The 12515-nt window shown below is 36.8% G+C and overlaps 2 protein-coding genes across 2 annotated transcripts; both read right to left on the minus strand.

Annotated features, from left to right (window-relative positions):
* Positions 1–236: 236 nt before the first annotated feature.
* Positions 237–7874, minus strand: LOC128193101 (sushi domain-containing protein 2-like). Its single transcript, XM_052866354.1, has 19 exons — positions 7728–7874; positions 7465–7586; positions 6913–7293; positions 6183–6281; positions 5920–6094; positions 5551–5805; positions 5276–5463; positions 5013–5179; positions 4379–4669; positions 3797–4071; positions 3484–3618; positions 3193–3369; positions 2961–3097; positions 2439–2565; positions 2036–2251; positions 1599–1784; positions 782–926; positions 631–645; positions 237–501 (listed from the first exon to the last, which is right to left on the minus strand). Exons 1-19 carry the CDS (start codon positions 7786–7788, stop codon positions 408–410), a joined length of 3246 nt encoding a protein of 1081 aa, XP_052722314.1. The 5' UTR covers positions 7789–7874; the 3' UTR covers positions 237–407.
* A 72-nt stretch (positions 7875–7946) lies between these two features.
* Positions 7947–12515, minus strand: LOC128193103 (5-hydroxytryptamine receptor 1D-like). Its single transcript, XM_052866356.1, has 2 exons — positions 11852–12515; positions 7947–9579 (listed from the first exon to the last, which is right to left on the minus strand). The coding sequence occupies exons 1-2, from the start codon at positions 12089–12091 to the stop codon at positions 8383–8385; spliced, it is 1437 nt and encodes a 478-aa protein (XP_052722316.1). The 5' UTR covers positions 12092–12515; the 3' UTR covers positions 7947–8382.

Raw genomic sequence — 12515 nt, forward strand, 5'->3', positions numbered from 1 at the left:
ACATACAAAATAGAAAATGTACATATCAAGAAAATTGTACGTAAAAAATAATCGTTCCCAGTCTGAACTATCAAACCTTTGGATGCTAAGAACTTTGAAATGGGCGTAGTTGTAAATCATGCTTAGCATGTTCAACTAATGACGGCTACGTGAAACACTGCCTAGTCTTCTGTCATTCTCTTGGCTTTCATTCACACAAGATTATAATTCATTTATTATATATTCTCTTTTGTTCAAGTTTTATATACACATATTTAGCATTAACAAGTGATCACAACAGATCAGACTAAAGCAAACCATATCAGCTTCCCGTTGTAGCCTTGAGTTTTGTTCCTGAATATTTCCTTCATTACACATAAAGGAAAGAGGTAAAAGTCTATGTTTGTGTCCATGCTATAACATTTCTCTCACACACTAGCTTCCGTTTTGTATTTCTGTCCTCCTGGCGGAAGGGATGTTTCATACCGGGACTGATAGGGCTCACTTTGTAAAGGATTTTTGCTATTAGATTTAGAAATAAAAACCACTGTGATTATTTAAGATTTAAAGCTGTTGACAATTTAATGATAAATCTTCAGGCATGTTTAATTTAATGCTATATTTAATTTGTCAATACCGAACATTTCTTACCTATGCGACGTTGAGCTATAAAAAAATCCAAAAAAAAAAATATCAGATGATATGAATGGTCATCAAACCTTTGCTACTTATGAATAAAAATTTTATCAAATAAGAGACCATTTACGTGACAGTTTTATGGGGAAAACCCCTCAAAATTTACCTATCTGGTGATTTGGCGTTTTTAGACTTCTCCCGACGCCGGAAGCAGACAATTGTCAGGACAATCACGACCAGCAGAATCAGAACCACTGCTATAACGATCCCTGCTATAGCCCCATCCTCCAAACTCTTCTCTGACGAAGCAACTGACGTCAACAAATTAAAAAACCCCATTAATTTCGTATGAAAATATAATCATTATCCAAAATTAAATCATTTCACCGTTTGTTAATCGCTAAAATAGTTTGTTTTAAATTAAAAAAAAAAAAGAATACTCACGTTTAATATTCATTTCTATTTGATTTGATTTTTTTATGGAATGATAATTGACCAAAAAATACAAACACATACACACACATAACAGTCCACAACAAATGAAAACTAAAAGCATGGACAAATGATGATGCCAAAATGAAAACAACTTAATCTGCACCAAAAGCAAAGAACAAAGAGGCAGTTATTAAATCAATATTTGAAATACAAAATTCTATATAATTAAAGTAATTAATGTAATCTACTATCATTATTCCGACTTCTTTGATAAAAGTTAGCAAATCTTTGATTTCAAAAATTAAGCCTTTTGTTAAGAATTACACATGTACTATATTCGATACAATTATAATAATTATATAGTTTTTGTTGTTGTATCAAGTACAAATTGAATGAACGAAGTTTAGTAATGCAGACCAGAATGATTAAACATCAAATGTTCATTAAGTTCTCTTATAGACAGAACTTGTTAATAGTATTAAATCTCAACTGTGGTTTGTTATATGAAAAAGTAAGCGCCATTATTATACTGGGCTATAGCGACATACCTTGACAGGACGCTGTGACAGGGGGAGACCACTCCTGGACACCGTCACCTTTATCAGTACAAGTGTAGTGCGTCTTTCCGGTCACATGACCAATTCTACAACTCTGGACCGTTACTGTACTACCGAGACTGTAGTTGTAGTTGTCCTTTATACTCCGAGGAACATCCAACAGACCACAAGAACGTACTAAAAGAGGCAGAATAAAGTGTAAATAGCTAGTTCATCACTGGCCATTTATCATAAAAATGTTTTGAAAAGAGTAAAATTATCTAATAAAACCAAGTCACTCAAACAGAGTACTTGTGTCGGTTTCTACTACATTTGTCACAATAGGGAAGACAATGCATACTTAGCTTACCCTTTTATAGGTTATGACAAACAAGTTGTGTACACCATTTTCATGCATTGTTCAAAGATAAATATTCAAATAAACGTACCTGGTTTCAATTCATTCTTCAATTCCTGGTATCTCTGAGAGAACTGTAGAGTTCTCTGAGCCAGGGAGGCGTTCCCCGTGCTCCACAGGTCGTAGTCACAGGCTGAGTCTGACCGACATGAGGGCTGGGGACCAGGCACCGTGCCACACAGCACCGAGTTGTTCTTGGCATAGATTGGGAAGGGGAGAATAAAAGAACTCTTCCTGTCAATTGCCCCTGTAGACAAAATGAACCAATTCAAGTTTTCTTTACTTGCAAAAAAAAAACTCCTCTTAAACATAGTTTAATTAGATACTTGTATATTATATAAATGTGAGTAGGAGTTGCGTATAAATATAATTATTAGCTCATTGTAACTGTGGCGCGTTTGAAGTATAAAAAATATTTTTTTTGAAATACGTACAGCTATAAACAACTTGTTCGTACACCTGCTTGGGCTGAGAATTCACGAGTGGAGCTCCCCCATTCGCCGGAGACAGATCATCGGCCGAGTTATTATTCCATGAACCAAGCAAGCCAGAGCTCATGAACTACAAGTCAAAATGAACAGAGTTTTTAAACCATCTTTCATCTGATTTTGATTAGTCGCTTTTCACTAATTAACCTCTTTCTAAATAGAGACAGACTAGTAAATCAATTCATTCCCAGTGAATAAGAATCAATTTAACAAGAGCTTGGACTTTGGGTAGTTCCGTCAAGCAGCAATGTGACGTAGGCCTGTCTATTTCATTGCTAGCCACTCAGCCATGGCTTTTGAAATCAACAAGATTTGTCTGGCTTTTGAGATAAGACTACGCAATTGATACATATTTCGCTTGAAACCATGTCATTTTTAACATGTTTTGACACAAGGAATAGATAGCTACGCCCTACTGAAAGTCCAAGGTCTTGTTAAAATGGTTCTAAAATTACTCCAGCTTCTTACATGTGGAGGAATCATGACTATAAGGCTGAGCATGTCGTTCTCTTCAGCTACTTGTATTCCTACGCCATTTTTTACGATTACTGTGAAGTTGGATTCTTTAGTATTAGCGCGATCATCACTGTTAACAACTGCGGACTCTAATTAAATAGAAAAAAAAAAGTAAGAATGAGATTAAACAAAATTATTCGATGTAGATTGTATTACTAAAATTAAGTGATAGAACTTTGCATACCTTCAAAGTCCTTCCATCGCCGAGGTCCTTTATCAAAGTAATGGAATTCTCCATTCACTACAACGTCTAATGTTCTAGTGCTTCTATCCACTTCTGGTCCTTTCAGTTTGATTTCGACAACTTCCTGTCTTATTTGAATGCCCACGGCAGTAAGAATGACAGACTTATTGTACTGAGCTACAACAGAAATAACATGGGCATGCTCATTTTAATTTTACTTAAAATAATTCAGCTTACATAGTAATATTTCCAATCAACGATTAGTATAAGAGCATGGAATGAAACACTAACAATGAAACGGAGACTTCTGGAATCGTCCGACGATTTTAACGCTTGATGAATTTAAGAGAACAAAGTCTCCTTCCCCACAAATGTGGTACCTCTGACCTTCAAATGTCACGACGTTAGACTGTCCGAAAACCATCGCTGTAAGAGAAAGTGAACTTGTCATGTCAATTTTCCCCTATGTTTAAACAGATTTTGAATATGTAACTGTACGCAGTAATTACATCTCGCAGACTCGAGTTTCATGTAATTCATGAAGACCAAAAATAGCTTTAATGATTTTTTTTAAAATTGAAAAGTCGATTTATGACCGCCATACCTTGTTTCGGTGGAGAATAGCCCGAGCAGTCTCTTGTTCCACGTTGGTCCATGTAGTAATCACAGTCCTGATAGTCTGTCCACAGACAACAGTAGTAGAACGTGACCACATCCTGGAGCCAGTGGGACAGGGAGGGGACCAGGCCCGGCTTGACATAGGGTGCGGCCCCCCAGTCATGGCTTCTGTCGGGAGTACTACCTTGGAATGTATCGGCGGCAAATCGAAGTTGCCCATCATGACCATAACAACACTGATTTCCAGCGTCATCCGGGGACCTGTTAACACAATGCCTTACGGTCAGTCGTGGTCTTACAATTAAAGTTTTTCTTGTCAAATTATTTCGAATAAGTCCTCTGAGCTTTAATTTGCGTGAAAATGAATGGTTAAAATTTAGCCTGTCTGATGATTCATATATTTCTTTGTTTAAGAAAAGAAAATCTAAATAAATAAAAATGAACCTCCAAATAATGTACCTAAAGATTCTATTACTTTAAAACATCTAAGAAAATTAAACAGTAAAGATATATTGATAAAGAATTTTGTGTAGGAGGGTAAAAAAAGTATAATATTGAAAAATCTTACCGTGATGGTTGGACTGCGCGGACACAATGCACTGCACCCAAATGGAATCTGCATTTGGTAGGACTATCACTGTACAGGTTACATCCGACGTCTGTCTGCCACCTGCCGAAGTCTGACAGCGCCTGCTGTAGGTTACAGGGACAGTACTCCAGTCGCTCCATCCACCGCATGTCTTGTCTGTCCTTCTCGTACCACGCCACACACATAGCGTGCTGCCAGTTGCTGCCATACTTCCCCAACATCTTTGAGTTCACGATCCAGCCCATGGGCACTACTGCACTGAGCAGTACTCTGTAAAAACACAGCAAGATCGTTGCTTCACACACGATTAATGGAAAAGGTATTCCTGGGTAGTGTATTTCAATTTCATAAATATGTGAATATTGGTCACGTACATGTATGCAAATTCTCAAATGTATGTAACAAACTGTTCACGATAAGGTGGTTTTTGAAAACAATTCATGAAGTAATTTTGCAATACAGCAGGCAGACACAATTTAATGGCAGAAAAAGTTTTCAACTTTTTTTTATAACTTTACCAAATCTTTTGATAAAATACTAGACAAAGTACTAGTATTTTATTTTTCTAACAAAGAGCATGATATAAATCGTGTATCCTGGACATGTATCTAACCTTCTCTGCGCGGCCTTTGAGACATCTGTTAGGCTTACTTCTACCACGCCAACTTCATAATCAAAGCATTCGTCATCGCAGAAAACCTCAGATGCATTAAACGAGTACGATTTCTCACCCACACGAACAGTCCGCTGGTTCAAGGTGATGCGTTTGTTCCATCCAGCCTGTAACATTTCATTCATGAAGACTACACATATACTATATAAATTGTATCTTTTATACATGTATTTTGATATGAATACCAAAAATGTAATTTTTACCTGATACGTCTTTGTGTTTTCAATGAAGCCCACAAAGTTAATATCTACTTGAGCCTGTGGATCAGTGGACAAGAGGTCTGGGTTCCAGCTCAGCGTCAGGACGCTAGCCGTCGTCTCGTTCCACCGACGGCCCGGCCCGTTGTCATGGAGCTTCACTTTAGTGGATCCTGGCATTCTGCTCGGATGAACTGTTATCAAGACAAAACTGTGCAACATGCAATGAATTTAAATGACGACAAATGAACATGCTGGAGTGCATTTAAACTTTAACGTACCGATTAACATATTGGCATCGTAGTGAAAATTCGCCTTTTCGTCGAATGACATGGACACCTTGACCTCTCCTCTTTCCAACAACATCGGTACTGGACATCGTGCTTTCATACTGTTAACCATGATGCACTGGGAGTATGCACTTTCTGTACCAAAGCGTAAGAATATCCGGTCCCTTGGTTCCAAACATGGCCCGGACACCTCAAGCATTTCTCCGCCGAGCATTCCAGCAAACCCAGGGGTCACTTGCAAATGACCTTTAAAGATAAAAAAAAATTGGTGAGGAAAAGGATAATAGTTACAAGGTTGTATTTGCTCCATTTGTTTCCACTAACACGGTTTTTCTCTATCTTTATTTCTCTATCTCTCACCATTTGGACTAATTGTTCTATCGCCATTACATCCACCCGTTACGATCCGCTCTTTGTCAATTTTGTACAGGTAGCGTCCGGTAATGTTGCTCCCTTGCAAGTTGGCTGCGTTTTGGAGTTTAGAGCTTGGCATAGCCTCGGCCCACCCCCTTCCATACCCAGCGTTGAACCCAGCCTGAATCAAACAAGTGTTTATATCAAGTGTTTACTTTTAAAGACATGACAGATTAATTAGTCGAATTAGCTAATAAGACTTAACTTACCTGGTATGAGGGATTGGTCTGTATTGCGGTCTGTTCGTAATTGAATAGAGCAAAACTGTCGATTCCATCCGTCACTAAAACCGCTTGAAATGTGTTTTTCTGCCCAAAAAAACGCAACCAAATTTAAAGCAGAGTCTTGATTTTGTCATACACAAAACACCATTGATAAACCTTCCTATCATTCCCTAAAAATGTATGCAGGATTGGTTTGGTCAGCTAAAGTGGTACATGCCACATAGGCGATTGAGTGCTGCAGTCCCACCGCAGATTATCGGCCCTATTGCAACATTCCTACTACCAACGTTTACTGTATTTCAAAAGAACACCACCCTCTCTAGACTAGCTTATGGAAATTGGTTTAGCACATAAACCACTAAACGCACATAAAATGAAACTTTAGCTTATTTTGAGAAAAACTTTCCATCGTAAAATAAAGTGCAACGTACTCTTGTAATTATTTTTATCTTGTATTATCAAAGCTAAATTATTTTCACAATACATGTAACTCTAACACTTCTTAATAACCAACAAACTTCTTTGAAAATAATATACTATAAATACTTTAGTTTTTTCTCATATTATCCATGAGGAATAAACCTTTTTATATTCACTTTGCTATAAATATGACAAATTCCCTCTTATTGTTGATGTGGACCTGTACTTGGAAACCTTACTTTAGTACAACATATACTAGTAAGTATCTCTTTTATAGTCTACCGATCATTCCTACCTTGCATGGTCTTGTGTCATCGTCACACCTGGCTATGTTAAGTTGATATTCGTCTGTAACATTCTTCCACGTGACAAGGAGTCCATAAGATGGCGTAAAATTGTACACACCAATAAAGGCATCGTTGATGAAGCTGCCTATCTGCTGAAGGTCACGTGACCCACCGTTAGCATTAGATAGCAATTGGTGAAATATTTTCCCTCCATAAATCTTATTTCCGGTGGAAAAAAGAGACTGCAAAGGAGCCCCGCCGTAAAGGAACGGGGCAATAAAGGGATAATCTTCTAATTCATTGAAATATTTTTCTCTGTCAAAAGAGTAGATTTTTCCAGCGATATGTCTGGTTTCAGGATTAAATCCTATCACTCCATCTTTGGAAACCTTAAAATGGAGATAAATGTGCACTTACTGAATGAATACAAGCTTTGTTTTTAGAATGAAACTATTCAACATAACCCTCGAGTTATATTTTTTTCAACTGTTTTCAAAAAGATTGATATATTGCAAAGATTAATGACTCATAAAGGTGTCCTATACGAGAATATATTTTACGTAGAATGTGTCGTAGAATTGTCCAAAAAAGGGGAACTTCTGACCCCCGGGAACAGACACCGCTACAGATCGGGTTTGAAGGGTGACCTCAGTACCGCTACTGTAGTCATAAAGAACTTGTCCTGAACACAAAATAAATGACATGTAAGTTGCTCTGTGGTTGCTAGATGTAAGTAGCAAAGTTTATAAATGAGCATTTGAAAGTTTTGCTACTTAAATTCAAACATGAAGATATTTGAACATCTGAACTTTGCACGATTTACCTTTTACTTGAACTAATACTCCGGTCAGGCACAAACACACGCCTGTGTATAGGGCGGCCATTGCTCTACAGTCAGTTATCAATCTGCGCCATATTGACAGCAGTTCGTTATCTCTGCGTCGCAATTCAAATATTTTTATCTTCGTGGGACTTCGGGTTTATCGGCGTTAAACGAAGTGACAACCAGGTAATTCAACGCAAATAACACAGATTGTCTTGAAGTTTTTTTTTTAATTAAAACATTAACATTACGTGATATAAACCGCAATGCTTTATTCTACGTAACACAGCTCGACCGTTGATTTTCACGGTTCACATCATTTGGAGTGAGGGAATCAATTATGTAAAAATACTGTTTATTGCCTTGAAGGACATAATGTATCATCTTCAAAATGCCTGAGGACAACTTTTTTCATTTCTCTCCCGTCAAAAGTTAAAATGCATTGAGTTAAGCAGCCGTGCCATTAATAAAACAATTTTATTCATACTCATTTTATTAGACGTTTATACAGTTACAATCAAACACATGCAGTACAAAAAAATAATTCAAGGATGTGTGCTAGAAATAGAAAAATGTTTAAAGTTTGAAAATACGATGCAGTTCGTATTTTAAAACGATATTATAAAAGGAATCAGGACGCTGTGTTTTTAGTGATTCATTGACTGTTTCTTTTTGTTACTATTTCATCATCCAAGAAAACACCCTCATCCAAAGACTCAACAGAGGGCAGAGTTTCCAGGACGCTTGGAAGACTTCTTTTGGTGGCGTAATTGTGCTCTCTGTGCATACCGTTGGCTCGATTAAAAAAACTTGCTTCAGGATATGGACACACGTGTTGTTTGTGGGATCCGGGAACGTTGAGGTTCTGTACCCTTGGTTGCACGTTGTGGTGGTCCGTCATGGTTAGATGAGTTGTATCGGATTTAGAAGACTTGGTGTCACCTTGTTCAGCTGTAACCTGGGGTCGCCGATGACTCAATGTGCTGATTATTTTGGACCTATTCAAATCTCGCACGCACGTTACCGACGTTCGTTTGCTTTTTGCTAATCTGAGAGCACACTTTCGGAATCTTCCATTTAATATCGCGTAGAGAAAAGGATTCCACGTTGAATGTAGACAGAGCAACCATGTTGTAATCATTAGTGAGAGAGATGAAAACTCAATGTCGCTCTTTTGGGAAATAAATTTAAATTCGTAAATAACAAATGGTGTCCAACAAATAACAAAGGCCATTATATGCCCAAGAAGTCTTAGCATTGCTTTTTGTTTGCAGTTACTTTTCTCTGAGGACGAGTTGCTATGACTATTTCCATTAAAGCTGTGAAGGTCAAAATCCACTAAAGATTTAGGTGCACCTGAGAAACCCATGACAGGAAGTTGACGCACGGGGTCCACGACGGCGAAAGCAACGAGTCCGTGCGGCGGCACCGTGGAGCCACTGGCCCCCCTGTTTACGTGGGAATTCAAATCGGTTATCTTTTTTGCGTGAGCTCTTGCAACTGCAATGATTCTAAGATATGCATACACCATTGTCACGATTGGAATCACGTATGCCACCAAAAACGTGAAAATTGAGTACGGTAAGGCTGAGTTCCACGTGACATAACACATGTACATCCTTGAGTCATAGGTGACCGTCCCCCACAGTCCAGAGACGCTGGGGACAGCGCTTACCAGGCCGAGGAGCCAAGAGACGATGATGGAGGTAGACGTTGTCCTAACGGGTGACCAGGAGGAGTAACGAAGGCAGTGGATGATGGAGAAGTATCGGTCAAGCGCCACACATGTGATCGTTACTATGGACACCACAGAAAACAGGCACGTCAAAATGGCAATCACAGGACAGGAGATCTAAAGAAGTAAAAAATTGATAAACAACACGATATAATTTGCTCTCCATATAACGAAACATTAACCTTTTAACTCTTAGATTGATCCTAATTACAATTTCTTTTAAATTGCTCAAAATGTTATGAAAAGTTGATTTCCGGAATTTTTTGAGAAAATTTCGTTGACTAATAATGAGCGAAGCTTAAATGAGAAAAATAAAAACAAATTGGTAATCTTTAAGTACCAATACTGTTTAAAATCTATAAAACAAAAGACAGTACTCTCCGATTTATCGGTATCAATTGCTAAGAATTCGAGTCTATTATTTGAATATAGTAGAATAGATAAACTTCAAAGGATTGGTCTAAAATTGTGTTTTATGCCGACCCTTTTGAAAAAAAAACCCCATTTAACATAGATATAGCATATATACTCTTGTAGACTTTGTAAAAAGAAAGGAAAAAGAATCATAAGTACACGTGTAAGCGCTTTGTATTTGTTATATACATTCTTTTTTAGGGCCTGGTGTTTACATTCATATTGCTGTGTGTTTTGCCCTCAAATATCTTCACAATTTTATGTTTAATGTTTTTAGGAAATCTCTCTCTCTCTCTCTCTCTCTCTCTCTCTCTCTCTCTTTCTCTCTCTCTCTCTGAGACATAGATCCAATGTGGTAAACTTATTTCATTCCTTGGCAATATTTTAGTTGGTTTAGATCGATTTTAATCAAAACAAGTGGTATCATATGCAATAAAAGCTTTTAAACTCCAAAATTATATCCGAGGGACAGATATAGTCGGCAATATTTAAATTGTTATACAATAAAGGAAGGACTTTTCATTGACGTAAGTGATGTTCCGGTCCTTGGCAAATCACCTTTTATGATTATGATTGAATTTTTTAAAAACCGTTATCATTAGCAATTCTCTTGTTGTCTAGGGTACAAAAAGTTCTTGAACAAACACAAAAGCATTATGTCCTCATTTACATAAGATAATGTCTTATGAAAAAACGCTCCGTTAATCTGGACAAAACACAATGCAGCTGTTAAACAATAATCTCAAATGAATCAACAGGAAATTATAAAAACTTTTAAGTACATTGATGCAGTGTCCCTTATAGACTACATCAGATAAATATATTTACTACAATTATACATGTAATATACCAGACTTTGACCAGTGCGTGCACAGGTTGACATTGCAAATGATATCGGGCATTTACAAAATAGATACATCGAAACACCGTATATTGTTGACATTTGCATAGCCAAACTTCAATCCTACAATATTAATAATGCTATTAATTTTACTACACTCTGCTGAGTTGGAATAATCTGTGTCTCGGAAAAGGCCTTCACCACAGTTAAAATGCCTCCCATATACCCGTAATGTAGCAAAACATTTCAGAATCGCTTCAAAACGATTTTGGAGAAAATTAAAAAAGTTGCACTGAAAATAACAGTCAAATTGTTCATAACAAACCATTTTGAAGCTGTAAATACCTTCTTCGAAAAGTATAATTCTATAATTGCAGAATTCAACATTTCTTCAACAACGTTTCTTAAAACCATGTTGACATTCGAAACTCTCGGGATTTTTTTTTATAGTAAATGCACCATGTTAGAGTTATCTCCCGTGTTTTCTTTGATGAACAGAAAAAAAAATTCCAATGAAAATTAACACGCATTTGTTTTATCATTAAATTTTCCAAGTTTATCTATGCAAATGTGATATTGTGGAAACATAAAATAAAGAGCCTCGTGTAATTTAGCGTGAATGTAATGCACATGCGCAAGATTGTAAAATCCAATAATTCAGATGATTTCCGGATTTGTTGGAGGAATTTTCTTTGATTATAAATTAACGAAGCTTGATTGAGAAAAAATAAAAACAAATTGGTAATCTTCAAGTACCAATGATATTTAAATATATAAAACAAAAGACAGTACTCTTCCGATTTATCGGTATTACAGCTAAATTATACAGCTTTTGTTTATCGCTAGTATAGAGAAGGGAAGATATACAGCATTTGAAACATTCATCCTTATTTCTGAAATTTGACTTTACATGGAATATCATATTTAGCAATATAAACGAATGTTAGTTCGAAATCGGAACTATATTTATAAACACTCTCATATCACATTATATATTTTTTTAAAAATCATACTAATGTTTACAATTAAACGTCGTACAAGTATGATTGCGTCAGTCAAAAAAATATGATGGTTTGAATCAATGTATTATTTTAATGAAATGTGAATTGATAGATGTCGAAATGATGGTGATACCTGATTATGGTTATAACCTCTGAAGAAACTGTCAGCTACAACTGTTATTCTGATGGTTCCATTCAGCAAGTCACTGACTCCGAGGTTAAACAGCAACAACGAACTCCCGGATCGTAATTTGGGAGTTCCCAAAATTGTGAGAATGACTGTGACATTTCCAGCAACACACAAGACACACAAAACACACAGAGAGGAAACAAATAACACGTCGCCAACAGTGTGAACACGGTCGGCCTCCATCGGTAACCTCTCAGATTCTTACGCCTCTTTTGCTGAAAGTTTCCAACGTTCAACTGATATTTGTCACGGCATTTCAGTTCATTAGTACACGTTTCTTTGGACAATTCTTCCTAAGATCGCAAATCTTGGATTATTTGTTGGCGCGCTCTCACGCTAGAACAAGCTATGATATATATGTAATTTGTCTCAGGGAGCAGAAATCGACCAGTACCACGTGGCTACAGTTCTAAGACTGCTCCAGTACAGGAAGTTACAAAACTGCGACTGTTAAATAATTTATTATAAAATTGATTTCATTAGCAGTCGTAGTTTATCATTTCTGTTTATCACTTTAGGTTGTTTACTTTTCCCGCCACCAGAAATTGCTAGATGCAATAAATTTGGGAGTGTATCATCATTTGTCTTTCTCGACATACTTAAAGTA

The sequence above is a fragment of the Crassostrea angulata genome, chromosome 7 (assembly GCF_025612915.1).
Source record: "Crassostrea angulata isolate pt1a10 chromosome 7, ASM2561291v2, whole genome shotgun sequence".
In the NCBI taxonomy this organism is placed as follows: domain Eukaryota; kingdom Metazoa; phylum Mollusca; class Bivalvia; order Ostreida; family Ostreidae; genus Magallana; species Magallana angulata.

What these genes read in the sequence shown, in the direction of transcription:
- LOC128193103 (XM_052866356.1), bottom strand. Translation starts at nt 12,091, where the DNA reads ATGGAGGCCGACCGTGTTCACACTGTTGGCGACGTGTTATTTGTTTCC. An exon ending in GAGGTTATAACCATAATCAG is followed by an intron (nt 9,580 to 11,851) that starts GTATCACCATCA and finishes TTACTTCTTTAG; the next exon opens with ATCTCCTGTCCTGTGATTGC.
- LOC128193101 (XM_052866354.1), bottom strand. Translation starts at nt 7,788, where the DNA reads ATGGCCGCCCTATACACAGGCGTGTGTTTGTGCCTGACCGGAGTATTA. An exon ending in CGCGCAGTCCAACCATCACG is followed by an intron (nt 4,072 to 4,378) that starts GTAAGATTTTTC and finishes TTGTGTTAACAG; the next exon opens with GTCCCCGGATGACGCTGGAA. An exon ending in TGTCACAGCGTCCTGTCAAG is followed by an intron (nt 927 to 1,598) that starts GTATGTCGCTAT and finishes TGTTGACGTCAG; the next exon opens with TTGCTTCGTCAGAGAAGAGT.